Source organism: Thalassophryne amazonica, chromosome 17, assembly GCF_902500255.1.
Source record: "Thalassophryne amazonica chromosome 17, fThaAma1.1, whole genome shotgun sequence".
Taxonomy (NCBI): domain Eukaryota; kingdom Metazoa; phylum Chordata; class Actinopteri; order Batrachoidiformes; family Batrachoididae; genus Thalassophryne; species Thalassophryne amazonica.
The window spans coordinates 26,398,123-26,414,330 of NC_047119.1; the positions used below are offsets into that span (position 1 = coordinate 26,398,123).

The 16,208-nt window shown below is 41.7% G+C and overlaps 1 protein-coding gene across 6 annotated transcripts in view; it reads left to right on the forward strand.

The window, feature by feature from the left end:
- The window catches only part of golga2 (golgin A2), a 34,557-nt gene that overhangs the window by 15,216 nt on the left and 3,133 nt on the right, over positions 1-16,208 (forward strand). For all 6 annotated transcript variants that reach the window (XR_004565969.1, XR_004565970.1, XR_004565972.1 and 3 more), the window contains 16 exons: positions 3,126-3,185; positions 3,742-3,822; positions 5,055-5,093; positions 5,214-5,276; positions 6,310-6,403; positions 6,496-6,602; positions 7,329-7,387; positions 8,061-8,202; positions 8,677-8,766; positions 9,106-9,213; positions 11,121-11,208; positions 11,533-11,675; positions 13,125-13,343; positions 13,633-13,746; positions 15,572-15,796; positions 16,062-16,161. Coding sequence is in view for 1 of the 6 variants with exons in the window: in XM_034192026.1 (XP_034047917.1) it covers positions 3,126-3,185; positions 3,742-3,822; positions 5,055-5,093; positions 5,214-5,276; positions 6,310-6,403; positions 6,496-6,602; positions 7,329-7,387; positions 8,061-8,202; positions 8,677-8,766; positions 9,106-9,213; positions 11,121-11,208; positions 11,533-11,675; positions 13,125-13,343; positions 13,633-13,746; positions 15,572-15,796; positions 16,062-16,161 (1,732 nt within the window). In the remaining 5 variants the exon portion in view is untranslated. The remainder of the gene's footprint in view (positions 1-3,125; positions 3,186-3,741; positions 3,823-5,054; positions 5,094-5,213; positions 5,277-6,309; positions 6,404-6,495; positions 6,603-7,328; positions 7,388-8,060; positions 8,203-8,676; positions 8,767-9,105; positions 9,214-11,120; positions 11,209-11,532; positions 11,676-13,124; positions 13,344-13,632; positions 13,747-15,571; positions 15,797-16,061; positions 16,162-16,208) is intronic.

Sequence of the window (16,208 nt, forward strand, 5' to 3'; positions counted from 1 at the left end):
AAATGTGCAATACATTTAATATTTTATTTGCACCTTCATTTTCACTTATAGGAGAATATACGAGGTCTATTAGAAAAGTATCCGACCTTATTATTTTTTTCAAAAACCATATGGATATGAATCACGTGTGATTACATCAGACATGCTTGAACCCTCGTGGGCATGCGAGAGTTTTTTCACGCCTGTCGGTTACGTCATTCGCCTGTGGGCAGTCTTTGAGTGAGGAGTCGTCCACCCGCTCGTCGATTTTTTTTCATTGTTTAGGAATGGCTCAGAGACTGTTGCTTTGTTTGATAAAAATTTTTTCAAAACTCTAAGGCACAACTGAGTGGACACCATTCAATAAATTCAGCTGGTTTTCGGTAAAAAATTTTAACGGCTGATGAGAGATTTTGGTCTGGTAGTGTCGCTTTAAGGACGGTCCACGGCGCCTGACGGCGATCTGCGCTTCGAGGCGGCAGCGTCTCGCCGTTTCAAGTTGAAAACTTCCACATTTCAGGCTCTGTTGACGCAGTAAGTCGTCAGAGAACAGAGAACTTTCAGAAGAAGTCGGCATGAGGAGTTTATTCGGACATTCCATTGTTAACAGTCATTTTGTAATGAAAAAACGTGCGGGCAGAGTCGCATGTCGGGCTGGACCCGACCGCGGGGGTCGCGGCAGGAAAAACACCTCCATTGGAAATCTTAACGGGCAAGTTGGAACATGCCCAAGCTGTTAAACAATTTCTCAGTTACTCACTTGTTGAAAGCCATTAAAAGCCGCCTGAATTCTACAAATGGTTTTCAACACGGAGGTGTTTTTCCTGTCGCGGCGCACACAGATTTGCCGAGTCGTCACGGAAACGACTCGGCGAATTTGCGCGTACGTCTTTCATTAAAAAAATGTCCTTAAACAGTGGAATGTCCGCATAAATTCCTCATGCCGGCCTCTTCTGAATCTTCTCTGTTCTCTCACGATGTCCTCCCCAGCTCAGTCGCCATGTGTTGGAGTTCACTCCGGTGAACGAGAGGGTCGTGTCCCTACGCCTTCGGGTCGGGGACAGGTCTCTCACTGTTGTCTTGGCCTACGGGCCAAGCGGCAGTGCAGAGTACCCGATCCTTCTTGGAGTCCCTGGGAGGGGTACTAGATGGCGCTCCGACTGAGGACTCCATTGTTCTCCTGGGGGATTTCAATGCCCACGTGGGCAACGACAGTGAGACCTGGAGGGGGGTGATCAGGAAGCATGGCCTCCCCGATCTGAACCTGAGTGGTGTTCAGTTTTTGGACTTCTGTGCTAGTTACAGTTTGTCTATCACGAACACCATGTTCGAGCACACGGGTGTCCATTAGTGCACGTGGCACCAGGACACCCTGAGCTGGAGGTCGATGATCAACTTTGTAGTTGTATCATCTGACCTTCGGCCACGTGTCTTGGACACTCGAGTGAAGAGAGGGGCTGAGCTGTCGACCGATCACCACCTGGTGGTGAGTTGGATCCACTGGGAAGGGAGGAAGCCGGTCAGACCTGGCAGGCCCAAACGTATCGTGAGGGTCTGCTGGGAAGGACTGGCGGAACCTTCTGTCAACGAGGTCTTCAACTCCCACCTGCGGGAGAGCATCTCCCAGATCCCGGGGGAGGTTGGGGACATGGAGTCCGAGTGGACCATGTTCTCCACCTCCATTGTCGATGCGGCCGCTCATAGCTGTGGTCTCAAGGTCTCTGGTGCCTGTCACGGCGGCAATCCCCGAACCCGGTGGTGGACGCTGGAAGTAAGGGATGCCGTCAAGCTGAAGATGGAGTCCTACTTGTCCTTGTTGGTAGGTGGTACCCCGGAGGCAGCTGACAGGTACCGGCAGGCCAAGCATGTTGCAACCCGTGTGGTCACAGAGGCAAAAATTTGGGTATGGGAGGAGTTCGGGGAGACCATGGAGGACGACTGTTGATCGGCCTCAAAGAAATTCTGGCAAACCGTCCGACACCTCAGGAGGCGTAAGCAGCTCTCCACCAACACTGTCTACGGTGCGGGTGGGGAGCTGTTGACCTTGACTGGCTGCCGGTAGTAAGTCAAACCTGTTTCCAGTGCACGTTGGCCTCCGCCAGGGCTGCCCTTTGTCACCGGTTCTGTTCATTATCTTTATGGACAGAATTTCTAGGCGCAGCCAGGGTGTAGAGGGGGTCTGGGTTGGGAACCACAGAATCTCGTCTCTGCTGTTTGCGGACGATGTGGTTCTGTTGACTTCGTCAAATCAGGACCTTCAGCGTGCACTGGGGCAGTTTGCAGCTGAGTGTGAAGCGTCCGGGATGAGAGTCAGTACCTCCAAATCCGAGGCCATGGTTCTCGACCGGAAAAAGATGCTTTGCCCTCTACAGGTCTGTGGAGTGTCCTTGCCTCAAGCAGAGGAGTTTAAGTATCTTGGGTTTTTGTTTACGAGTGAGGAACGGATGGAGCGTGAGATCGATAGACGGATCAGTGCAGCGTCTGCAGTGATGCGATCGCTGTATCGGACCGTCATGGTGAAGAGAGAGCTGAGTAGGGAGGCAGAGCTCTTGATTTACCGATCGATCTACATTCCGATCTTCACCTATGGTCATGAGATTTGGCTCATGACCGAAAGAACGAGATCGTGAGTACAAGCGGCCGAGATGAGTTTCCTCCGCAGGGTGGCTGGGTGCTCCCTTAGAGATAGAGTGAGGAGCTCGGAGTCGAGCCGCTGCTCCTCCACGTCGAAAGGAGCCAGTTGAGGTGGCTCGGGCATCTTTTCCGGATGCCCCCTGGACGCTTTGCTGGAGAGGTGTTCCGGGCATGTCCCATCGGGAGGAGTCCCCGGGGAAGACCCAGGACACGCTGGAGGGACTACGTCTCTCTGTTGGCTTGGGAACACCTTGGGGTTCCCCCGGAGGAGCTGGGGGAGGTGTGTGTGGATCGGGAGGTCTGGGCGGCTTTGCTTGAGCTGTTGCCCCCACGACCCAACTCCGGATAAAGCGGTAGAAAATGGATGGATGTAACTTTTCCTCTGAATGTAAATCATTTGTTGAAATTTTGGTAATGGAGGATTTTAGACTTGATACATATAAATGTGACTAGAGTTATGATTTATTCCTTTGTGTTTTTGGAAGTGTTATAATTGGTTTGTGTCATTTTAGTCGTCTGGCGCCTATGTGAATGGAGAAAGTGCACCAGCAGTCAGTGAGAGGGACCTAGAGGTAAGATAGAAACTTTTGTATGAGGGAAACACATGAATTGGTGCATTTCATGATAAACATTGGCAACAGTTTATATATGACGGCGAGTCTGTATGTAACGGTTCAGTGGTCTTTTTAATGGGTTTTGTAGGTGAGGTGCAGACATAGCTTAAAATCTGTCCAAGCACTTCATTTTATTTATTTATTTATTTTTATTTCGATAATCACATTTTGAGAAATTATTCTTGGCCCATCAAATGCAGCTTTGATGCCTTCAACACTGGACAGTGATTTGTGATGCTCAAAAAAATGGGGATCGTGTAGCTAGCATAGTGTAAATGCAGCTAGCTTCATTAATCAGTTTAACAGTCATTAAGGTATTTTTTTTCTTTTACTTTATGTATTTCTGTTTAAATGCATTGTGAAACTACTTGTAAAGCGGGTAATATTTGTCTACATGTTAATAATTTACATTTGAATTTTCCTCTCCATGTTTCCTTTCTTTATGTTCCCTACATTTTTCTTTTTCCCCGTTCTTCTCCTCTCACTTTCTCGGATGCATGTGTGCACGTGATAGAGTCAGAATCAGGATCTGGCTGCCGCCCTGGAGTCCAGCAACCTAACAAACTCTCAGCTCAATACCAAGCTAGATCAGCTGGTAAGAAGCTGTGGATGTGCATGCTTTTGTCCATTTAGGTTCAGCTTTCCCCAGTGATCACACTAATGCATGTTGTGCAAGAAAAAACACTCTGCATGCCCTCTTTAGTGACCATGCATTGCTGCAAATCATGCACGGTGTAATTTATTTATTTTTTAACTTGGATGTTGGCTGACTAAAACAATTTTTTAGACAAAGCAGTAGCATACTGTATGTATGGTACATAAGTATGGTATTGACACCATTATTGTAAAATTTCCTCTGTACACCACAAAGGATTAGAAGTGAAACAGTCAAGATGTGTTTATAGTGTAGACCTTCAGTTTTTATTCAAGGGGTGTAACAAAAATATCACATTGACACTTACAGATTACAGCCATTATCATACACAGTCCCTCCATTTTCAGAAGCCATAAGTAATTGGACCATTCAGTGTGATATCTGCTCAGATGTAGTTAAATGCTGACAAACTGTTCAGGTGGAACTTGACAGTGTAGATGGATAATGACTCAAAACATACTGCAAAAAAAAAAAAAAATCCAAGAACAAATGCAATATTCTGTAACAACCAAGTCAGTCACTTGACATCAACTCAGTACAGGTTGCTTTTCACTTACTGAAGGACAAAAAAAAAAAGACTCAAACACGTACCAACTGTAGGAGGTGGCAGTAAAGGCCTGGCTAAGAACTAACTGAAGGAAACTCTGCATCTGATGACACTCGTGGTTTCTAGAATTCAGGCAGTCATTGACTGCCGATTGTTCCCATCAAAGTATTAACAGTATTCCCTATATTCATAGTTATGTGTTTGTCCAGTTACTCTTGGCCTCTGGCAATGAATGGGGTGTGAAAAAATGGTAGATATTCCTTAATGGTTAATGGGATATTGATATTTTTTGTTTAACCATCTGAACAGTTTGAAGCCTTCACTACAGCCACATCTTGATTGTCTTTGCATTTATTTTGTACTTGCGTGCACAACTGTAAGAGGCTGTCATGATGCATATTTCATTGGGTAACTTTCTGTAACACTTTTGCAAACTGAACAGAAACACTTAACATGGTCATGAAGTGATTTATTCTTTCTCGGATGTTACTGCTCACACCCTGTCAGAAGGCAAATGGGACTTTTGTGCGACAAGGTTACATTTTATTTGAATAGGTTGAATTATTAAACACAGTTGAAGCCATGACAATAATTTAAAAATCTTAATTTGTCTTTTACTTGGCAGGCACAGCAATCTCGGGAGCTTTCTGATCAGCTGCAGAAGGTAAAACATTTTGTTGACCTTATAGCCATGTGTTTGTTTTTGGTTTTTCTGTCCATTCTTGTCTGTGTGATAAAGTTTTGTTTCCTTTCTGGTTATTTGTATTTGTTTTTCTTCCATAAGGAGAGAAAGGAATTTGAACAAAAGTTTTCGAAGGAACAGGGTGCTATGCGGGAACAATTACAGGTATCATCTCATACAGTACATGTGCACATGAAAAATCTTCATTGCACTCAAATGTAATGCATTCTTCATAAGATCAAAGCTTCTGGACGGATAATCAGAAAAACAGTCTGAAAACACAGTCTGCCCATTGCATTCCTTACGTGTAACCACTGACAATGGCATGTGTTTTCTATCATTGTTTTAAATTATGTTGTGTGCCAATCCCAAAAAAGTATAATTACTTCCTTTTTAGGTTTTGTTTAAGTGGTTGTCTTATCCATGATTTAGTTTAGGATAAAACATTATATGAATTGTGGGGTAGATTCTTATTGGTTTATGTTTCACAAAACTGCACTTTTTGCGGATTGTGCACTCTCCTGTGGCACACACACAGTCACTGCTGATTACATGTGTGCGTACACAAATTCAGGACTTACTCCAACAGAGAGATTTGACTTGGCCCCAATTAATCTGACTAGTATTTGGGTCAGATCTGCTTCCAGAACGTTTTGGAACAGATCATGGTCATCCTCTGTATCTAAACCCATTTGCCAGTTCCCACATTCAAGATGACCGCTTTCCTCAGTTGTAGAGGATTTTGTCAGGCTTGTGGATATTCATGGGGAACTCTTAGAGAACTAATGCCATTCTGTATCTTATCTTGACAACACGCTGAAACAGTCTTGGCTGCAACAGTAATGACCCTGACTGTTTGAATCAAACTCTTATAGAAGTCTGGAACTCTTATGCTCCCATTGTGTGCACTCTTGACAACCTTGAGACACTTCTGGACAAGTTCATAAAGTAGTTTAAAGTAGATTTTTGGCTTTTGGCAACTGGATGGACATTGACATTCATTATGGCCTGTATTGTGAAAGTCTATTAACCACGAACAGAAACTTAATCTGAGAACACTCCCTTGCCCATTCTGGACCTCAAACACAATCAATGTCATGCTTTTTTTTTTAAAATTTTAATAACGTGGCAAAACCAAAAGATTAGTTACTGCTCATTTAGGTTCCATGAAAAGCCTGTTTGCTTGTTCTCTTACTAGGTTCACATCCAGACAATTGGTATACTGGTGTCAGAGAAATCAGAGCTGCAAACAGCGCTACAGTATACACAGCAGGCTGCACGGCAGAAAGCAGGTGTGTGTTTTATAATTATTGTTAAAAGAAACAAAATGTGGCAGCACCTTTCCCCAGCAGCAGTTATCTAACATTTATCACTGTCTTTGTAGCTGAGGCAGAAGACCTCAATAATCGTCTGCAGGCAACGAAGCACAGAGTGTCGGAGCTGGAGAGGACACTATCCACCGTCTCTACTCAGCAGAAACACTTTGAGAAGGTCATTAGAATGACAGAGCTATAGTCATTGTCCTTACAGAGCTTTATTGTTATGTAACTTGATTCATTTTGGTTTAGTCACCAGCATGCATGCACTACTAACTGATCACCAGTAGACAGTGTCTACATTATGCCTCGGTATTATTTTGTGTAGAGCTTAAACAATTCTTCAACTACTTGAGTCTGTTCAGTATGAAAAGCCATCATATAAAATTCTCTGTAATGAGGAATGAACGATGTCAAGCAGAATTTTCTCACTGGAACATTTTCAAAGTACACAGCATAGTGTGATAATGTGATCCGCTGCTAAACATAAAAAAAAAAAAAAAAAATGCCCTTATCTACCCTGCCACTGCAACTCTTGGAAGTATAATTGCATAAAGTAGCAAAGCTACCTTTTCATTTACTGAAGGAAAAAGAATCACAAACACATCTGTGAATTTAGAATTGATTTACCATTCACATAGGTATAGATCGGTCACCACTGCTACATGCACAATATTTCTAAAGCTTGGCCTTATCTTGGTGTACCTAAAGGTTTTGCACGGTACAGTATATGTACTGTAAATCACACAGGTATGATGAATTATATGGATATACATATTAATTAGAACCTGTAAACTGCTGGCAGTACATTGGGAAATTGAAATGGCTGTTGTATGATTTTTTTTTCCAAGTTGCCAGTTTTTACTTTTTTCTTACATGCATTTCTTTTTTGTGTGTGTAGCACAACAAAGAGCTTGAAAAGGAGAGAGACAACCTGAGGCTAGAAGTGTACAGACTAAAGTAAGTTACTTTACCCTAGCACCTAGAAGTCTGCAAAGGATTTTTAAAGAATTTATATGACTGACGCATCTGAAGTCTGCCAGGTTGGGAGTAATGAACATATAGTGTGGGCTCATCTCCCAACATGTACTATTGCATATGTAAAATGGAAATATCCATTATTTATTGTCAGAGGGTAATATCTACATTTATGGAACACTCTTTGCTAAAGGTTTAGAAAAATAATTAACAGGAATAAAGCTAGCGTTGCTTGAGATACCATGGGACTGTCAGGGACTAATTTAGCTTGCGATCATTTTCCTGACATTTTTATTTTCTAGCAGTTTGAACCCATGCCCATTTTCCTTGGAATGTGGAGTTATGTCAGGAAGGGCAGCTGGTGTAAAACGTGTGCCAAATCAACATGCAAATCTATATCTGATGTGCTGTGGTGACCCTGGGCAAAAAGGGAGAAACTGAAAGAATATTTGTTTTTAAGGCATCTCAACATGTGTGGATAAGTACTGTATGTGTTCATGTACAGCCAACATATTGCTCAGTTTTTCTTTGAAACCAGCTGTCTATAAATACTTCCCTCTGCCTATGAAATAAAATGTTTTATTGTTTTACTGGCATGATTTTTCTGTTTGTCGATTAAAGGTGATGAAAAATCTCTTCATATGTGTGTCTACAGCAGTGTGGATGAAGAGGCGAAACAACATAATTCAGAGCTTTCAGAACAGTTGAAGCTGACAAAACAGGAGAACGAAACAATGAAGCTTGAAATAGAAGATCTACGAAAAAGACTTGAGCTCACTGATCTCATGTTACAGCAGGTATGTCAAGTTATTGCACAGCATTTAAACATTACAAACGGTTATTCATATTTTCTTTGCCAAGTTGGACACCAGTTACAAAAGCTAAGATTTTGTGTTTGTTTCTGTCCAGAACTCGGCTGTAGCATTAATATTCTCTAATGGTACGGTAAAGACCAGTGTGTTTTCATTTAAAATCACAATGGTTTCTTTGAAATTCAAAGTTCCATGGTGTTCTGTTAACTCCAGTTTAGGTATGCTCTGGTACTCTGTAATTGATAAGGCTCTAATTGAACCACATGCTAATTACTTGGTGGGTTAAAAGAGGGAATTAGCTGTTATCATAGACTGAGAGGATGTTGTACTTTCTGAGATCCAAACCAAAATGGTTAGTTTTGAACATATTAAGTGAAAGTCTCAGGTTTTTCATATATCATTGTTTCAGTTTGTTGTATTTTCTCTTCAACTTTTGTTCTCATTTCTGTGTATTTCTAGTGTTCCACTCAGTCAGATCCCACAAGTGCCAACCAGCAAGTCCAGTTGTTGCTTGAAGAGAAACAGCAACTCGAGGTGCGAAATCATCAGGTATGTGTCAAAACGTTCTTATACTCCAATTAATTTCTTGCGAACGCTCATCTCACTTCTTATCTTTCTGCATTGTGATTAATTTTGAGAGTAGTGGCTCTCAAATATTGTTGAGAACGCTACAGTACATTTTTGCATCAGTCAGTCCACTGTTTTTACATTTCCTCTCCATTTTCGTATGTTCATAAAGTTTGTACATTGACCTGTGCTAATGTTTAAACAAGGACCAACATAAGATGGCGCTCTAGGTCTAAACATTTTACTAACGAAAGTAATTGCTTTGTATCATTGCCTTTAAATCAGCATGTTAACACAATCTTTACTTGTGTGATGTTGTAGCTGATTGAGTCAGTTTCCAAACTGCAAACTGAAAGGGATTGCTATGCAGAGCAGATCCAGGAAGAGGGCCGCGTTTGGAAAGACAAAACAGAACAGCTGCTCACACAGGTAAACGTATGGTGCATGTCAAAAAAATTTTGAACATCATGAAAAAGTTCAACATTTTTTGTCAGGTACCTAACAAAGTGGGGGAAAAAAATTATATAAGTTCATTCGAGACTAATTACGTATGAACTAAACTGTTTCAAGCTTTTTTTTTAATTTTATTTTAATTTTGAGCATTATGGGCTACAGCTCCAAAAAATAGAAAATGTGTATCTCAAAATATATATCTCATAGAATAAAGCCAGAAAATGGATTTATGTTCCAGAAACGTCTGAAAAGTGTGTTCAGTTTTGCACTCAATACTTGGTTAGGGCTCATTTTGCATTAATTACTGCATCAGTGTGGTATGGTATAGAGGCGATCAGCCTGTGGTGAAACCCAGGTTGGTTTGATTAGAGGCCTTCAACTTCTCTGAATTGTTGGGTCTGACATTGCTTAATTTCCTCTTGACAATACCCCATAGTCAGTGTATGGGGTATCATCAATGGGGCTAGTCAAGTACAGCAACACCATGTTCAGCAAATCAGTTACTAGTTTAGGCTCTGTGGACAGGTGCCAAGCCCTGCTGGAAAAGGAAGTTGGCATCTCCATAAAGCTTGTCAGCAGATGGAAGCATGAAGTGCTTTAAAATCTCCTGGTAGACGGCTGCATTGACTTTGGACTTGGAAAAAACACCAGCAGATGACGTGGCACCCCAAATCATCACCGACTATGGAAACTTCACAAAGGACTTCAAGCAACTTTGATTTGGTGCCTCTTGACTCTCCCTCCAGACTCTGGGAACTTGTTTTCCAAATGAAATGCAAAATTTAGTTTAATCTGAAAAAGGACTTTGGACCAGTGAGCAGTGGTCCAGTTCTTTTTTTTCCCCTTAGCCCAGGTAAGATGCTTCTGACATTCTCATGTTCGGGAGTGGCTTGACATGAGGAATGTGCTACTTTTGGCCCATTTCCTGCTCATGTCTATGCATGGTGGCTCTCGATACATTGACTCCAGCCTCACTCCACTCCTTGGGAAGATCGACTTGAGTTGACTTTGCTTGACAGACTGGTTATCCCTGTTGCTTGTGCATCTTTTCCTGCCACACTTTTCCTTTCCATTCAACTTTGCCATGAATATGCTTTGATCCAGTACTCTATGAACAGTCAGCACTTTCAGCAGGGTTTCTGTGGCTTACCTGTCTCGGAGTGACTTTTGTGCAACTGTTAAGTCAGCAGTTTTCGTCCTGATTGTGTATGTTTTTGTACTGCACCAGACTGAGAGATTCATGGTATTTAGATGGCATAAATAGTGACTGGAAATGTAATATTTTGAGATGTGCATTTTCATTTTCTTTTTTAAGATATAGGCTGTAATCATTAAAATGAAAAAATGATTCAAATAGGTAATATGTAAGGAGTATAAAATACATAAAATTTTCACTTTCTGAAATACCTGACTAAAAAAGGGGGGACATTTTTCCAAGATATTCCTTTTTTTTTTTTTTTTTTTTTTTTTTTTTTTCTCTCTCCTGTATACTATAGAATTTTTATATTGTGACAGGACAAAATCCCAGCGGACAGAATCCCAACACCTTATTACAAAAGTGGACAAAATCCCAGTCTCATGAATAAATATAAAATATAATAGGGTTAGTGTACTACATTAATGTAGTTGGCACTGCTAAACAACTATGGTGTCATCTCAACACAGTGCTTAGGTTTTGGCACCTGATAACCTAATCACTACTTTGAAAAAGATGAAAACTCTTTGAGACTGGGATTTTGTCCATTTTTGTAATAAGGAGTTGGGATATTGTCCGTTGGGATTTTGTCATGGAACCTTTTTACATATATTATGGCTGAAAGTCATTTTTGTATTTTAGTTTAAGTTAAATGACTGTGTGTGTGTGTATATAAATGTCTGTGCAGGTGTCACTGGTTGCTGAGGAGAGGGATAAAAACATCAACAGAGTCCAAGAGCTTGAGGCCAGCATCACAGAGCTAAAAAATGCCGCAGGTGAGTAGCGCACACTGTATTCTTACTTATTTGGGATGGGGGGTGTCCATATAAGAATCACCCCGTCTTGTCTGTCATTGTCTTTTAAATGCAACTATTCCAAATGTGGTTGATAGAATTCAGTGAGATTTCACACAATGCTAGCACACCATGTGAAGAGGTTCATGATGGAAAATAATGTATATAAAAGAGAGAAACTTGTCAGTTACATGTCATACAACGAATATATAATTATGCCCCCTGCATTGGAAGAATCTTTTTTGAGCTGCTAGTTATGTTATTATACATTTCTACATTAACTTGATCACTCCACCCCGTTTCCAGCGTTATTGTCCCAAGAGAAAGAAACTCAAGGTCATGCAGAGCCTCAACTCTTAGAGCCATCAGAGAATGAAGTGGCTCTGCAGGAGGCCCTTAGCAGTCTCCAACAGGAGAAAGACACACTTGCTGCACAATACCAGACACAGGTATGTAACATACTGGTTTGATCTTTCCAGGTGCATACAGCTATAAATGGATTAATTTACAAAGAAAGGGTTGGGCATTGTTGGATATGAGATTTTGGCTGTATGACAGCAGTAGTCAGTCCTGTATGAACCCTGAGGCCCACTGGTGCTGGTGCATATCCCTGGATTTCGTAGCGAGGCAGATGAGAATCTACACATCCACCTTGATGTATACTCAGCCTATTGCAGGTTAATTACCCATCCAAGATCAGTACCCATTTACAGCTGAGTGGACTGAGACAGTACAGATGAAGTGTCTTGTCCAAGGACACAGGTAAAGGTAGAGTGATGGCATATAATAGACAGGCAAAAGTGCATGTCTACCTTTGGGGGGGGTTTCAGTTGCTGTACATCAAACAGAAATAACTTTGCATCAGCAAGTTCAAGCAGTCATTCATGATTCAGAAGCATGTTGTATTTTTCTTAAGCAGCTTGCTGTCTTTGGGCCTTATTGTTTTGCATTCTGACCACAGTGATTGACATTGGTATTAACTTCGTAATTTGCATGAACATTAGAGCTGGGTATCGATTCAAATCTCAAGAATCGATTCAGTTCCGATTCTTAAGCTTTAGAATCAATTATTTTGATCCAGTATCAGTTTGGCTTTTTTGAGCTGTTAAAGGGTTGTCTAGTTATGCATCATATTAATGCTACTTCACAAAATTTGGCCCTCAAAATGCAGGCAGTAGTGTTTCAGAGAGTTATAAATTAAAAAAATTTCTGGTGATAACGGCCCCAATCTCCCCTAAAAAATTTGCGCCTGCAGCACTCGCTGCACGGCACACTGCAGCAGGAGAACGCGGGTATTAGAAAAGTTATCCTGCAGCGGGAACATTCTCCTTAGTTCTCCTGCAGCAGGAGAACACGTTTCCCACAGTCTACACTATAGAATCTTCGTGTGCTGTTCCATGGAAATGGCACGTTATGAGGAATATGGGGGGGGGGGGGGGGGGGGGCAACTGTGTGAATTTAACAGCGGACTATTTTCTTTTTTGCCCGCAACAACAGTCCCGGTAGTCATGATTAACATCTTTAAATGGCTAATACGCACCCCCGGAAACAGCGCAATGGCCCAACTGCAGCGTAATTTTTTTCAGACATGCTATTATAACGCTGGCGACAAGTCTGTGTGTGTACATATATACAGGTATATTTGGAAAAAATCGATCTTTGGATGTATGAATCGATCTGTGGGAATTAAAATGAGAATCAATTTAAAATCGGCGAATCGATGTTTTCAACCCAGCACTAGTAAACATTTTCAAGTGACACCAACTGATTTGTCCTTCACTAAATCCTCCAGTCACTCACGCCAAAGTCATTATCATTTATGTAGTTATTGCAATGTCTCTAAAGGTCCAAAGTTTTTAAAATCAGGCTCTGTAATATTTCTGAAATGTTTTCTTTAGCTGCGAGATAATGAGCAGTTGAGTCGGCTCTGCGCAGAGCAGGAAATGCGCCTGGGGGAGCTGGAGCAACAAGCGGCGAGCCAGGCGCAAGAGGCAGAGGACCGTAGGCGCATGTTAGAGGATGTTCAGTCAGACAAGGCCACAATTAGCCGAGCTCTCACCCAGAATCGTACCCTAAAGGACCAGCTGGCTGAGCTACAAAATGGATTCATCAAACTGGTGAGACTGAAAATTGTCTGAATTATTTTGGTGATGGATTTCAGATGTACGGTTATTTCCTTCTTATTATTTCTATTTTTTCATTCTCCCAGCATCTGTGGTTTTTTTGCAGTAGTTTCAGTTTAACTCTAAATAATCTTGCGCCTTTGCGTTGTCTTTTATAAGTCTGGCACTTCCTTAATTTCTCTGCAGTAAGTTTACATAATTGTAAATTTGTAAAGTGTTTATTCTGTATTTTCTCAGGGCTGAGGAGACCATTAAAATTAAAAATTTGTCTTCTTTTGTACAGACTAATGAGAACATGGAGCTTACCACTGCAATTCAGTCAGAGCAGCACGTAAAGAAGGAGCTAGCTCGCAGAATGGGTGAACTGCAAGAAGAGCTGCACAATGTGAAGGAGCAGGTTTGGCCTCAAATACACATCACCTACAATGTTCATTCCAGGCTGAGGCAGTGTCATCCTGCCGTCTGTCCCCTTTTTGCTTTATCATCAGTACTCATTCTGGGAAAGTATATGCATATTGGCACCATTGTATATATTTGTGTAATGAACAGTATACTGCAAATGTATTTATTTACAACCCCAATTCCAATGAAGTTGGGACGTTGTGTGAAATGTAAGTAAAAACAGAATACAGTAATTTGCAAATCCTCTTCAACCTACATTCAATTGAATACACCACAAAGACAAGATATTTAATGTTCAAACTAATAAACTTTATTATTTTTGTGCAAATATTTGCTTATTTTTAAATGGATCCTGCGACATGTTTCAAAAAAGCTGGGACAGTGGTATGTTTACCACTGTGTTACATCACCTTTCCTTCTAACAACACTCAATAAGCATTTGGGAACTGAGGACACTAAGTGTGAGTGTCGTGTTTGGGTATAAAAGGAGCATCCCCAAAAGTTTCAGCCGTTCACAAGCAAAGATGGGGCAAGGATCACCACTTTTTGAACAACTGCGTGAAAAAACAGTCCAACAGTTTAAGAACAATGTTACTCAATGTTCAATTGCAAGGAATTGAGGGATTCCATCATCTACAGTCCATAATATAATCAGAACATTCAGAGAATCTGGAGAACTTTCTATGTGTAAGCAGCAAGGCCAAAAACCAACATTGAATGCCTGTGACCTTCCTGCCCTCAGGCGGCACTGTATTAAAAACCGACGTCATAGTGTAAAGGATCTTACCGCGTGGGCTCAGGAACACTTCAGAAAACCATTGTCAGTGAACACAGTTCATCGCTACATCTACAGGTGCAAGTTAAAACTCTACCATGCAAAGCAAAAGCCATAGATCAACGGCATCCAGAAATTCCACCGCTTTTTCTGGGCCTGAGCTCATTTGAAATGGACAGACGCAAAGTGGAAAAGTGTGCTGTGGTCTGAGTCCACATTTCAAATTGTTTTTTGAAATCACGGACGTCGTGTCCTCTGGGCAAAAGAGGATAAAGACTATCTAGATTGTTACCAGCGCAATGTTTAAAAGTCAGCATCTGTGATGGTTTGGGGGTGTGTTAGTGCCCATGACATGGGCAACTTCCACATCTGTGATGGCACCTTCAATGCTGAAAGGTACATCCAGGTTTTGGAGCAACACATGCAGCCATCCAAGCAACGTCTTTTTCAGAGACGTCCCTGCTTATTTCAGCAAGACAGTGCCAAGCCACATTCTGCACGTGTTACAACAGCGTGGCTTCGTAGTAAAAGAGTGCGGGTACTAGACTGGCCTGCCTACAGTCCAGACCTGTCGCCCATTGAAAATGTGTGGCACATTATGAAGCACAAAATACGACAACGGAGACCCCGGACTGTTGAACAACTGAAGTCGTACATCAAGCAAGAATGGGAAAGAATTACACCTACAAAGCTTCAACAATTAGTGTCCTCAGTTCCCAAACGCTTATTGAGTGTTGTTAGAAGGAAAGGTGATGTAACACAGTGGTAAACATACCGCTGTCCCAGCTTTTTTGAAATGTGTTGCAGGCATCCATTTCAAAATGAGCAACTATTTGCACAAAAACAATAAAGTTTTTCAGGTTGAACATTAAATGTCTTTGTGATGTATAAAATTGAATATAGGTTGAAGAGGGTTTGCAAATCATTGCATTTTGTTTTTAATTACATTTTACACAACGTCCCAACTTCATTGTTATTGGGGTTGTATGACAGTGTTATTGTCTGGAGAATTTAGTCATTTCCCTCTTCATTCTCTTCTCCCCAGCTGGAAGTGAAGTGCAACGAAACTCGGGATATGATGGCGCAGAGGGATCAAGTAGCTGCTTATCTACAGCAATACTGTGCCAGTTACCAGACGCTGGCCTCAGAGAGGGAACAGCTGCACCATCAATATCTGCAACAGAGCCAGCTTATGGACCGGCTGCAGCACGACGAGAGCTGCGGCCGCACACAGCTGGAGATCAGCAACACTCAGCTCAAAGAAACACAGGTTTGTGTTGAAGGCCTTGTCCAGGTGAACCATAATATATCTTATCCCGGGCCATTGTGCATACGGGAACAGATGATAGAATAAGAAAAAAATAATTTATGTCAATTGAGATGGGCACAGAGCATAGCTGGTTTAATATTTAAACATGAGCTGTGGCACCACACCAACTGTCAATGTTTACACATCTTCTCTGCAGACACCCTCGGGCGTCTTTAGCATATTTATTTCTTCCTTGTTTCGAGTGACTCTTTGGTTCTCTCTGCAGGAGCGTTTGGAGCAACTGGTCAGAGACAACGAGCAGCTGAAGGCTGAGGTGACCGAGTTGCTGAACAGCTCTGCTCTGAACACATCACCAAGAGACCAAGGTAGCTTTAGAGTCTTATATTACGCCTTTAAAAAAAACCTGGAAACA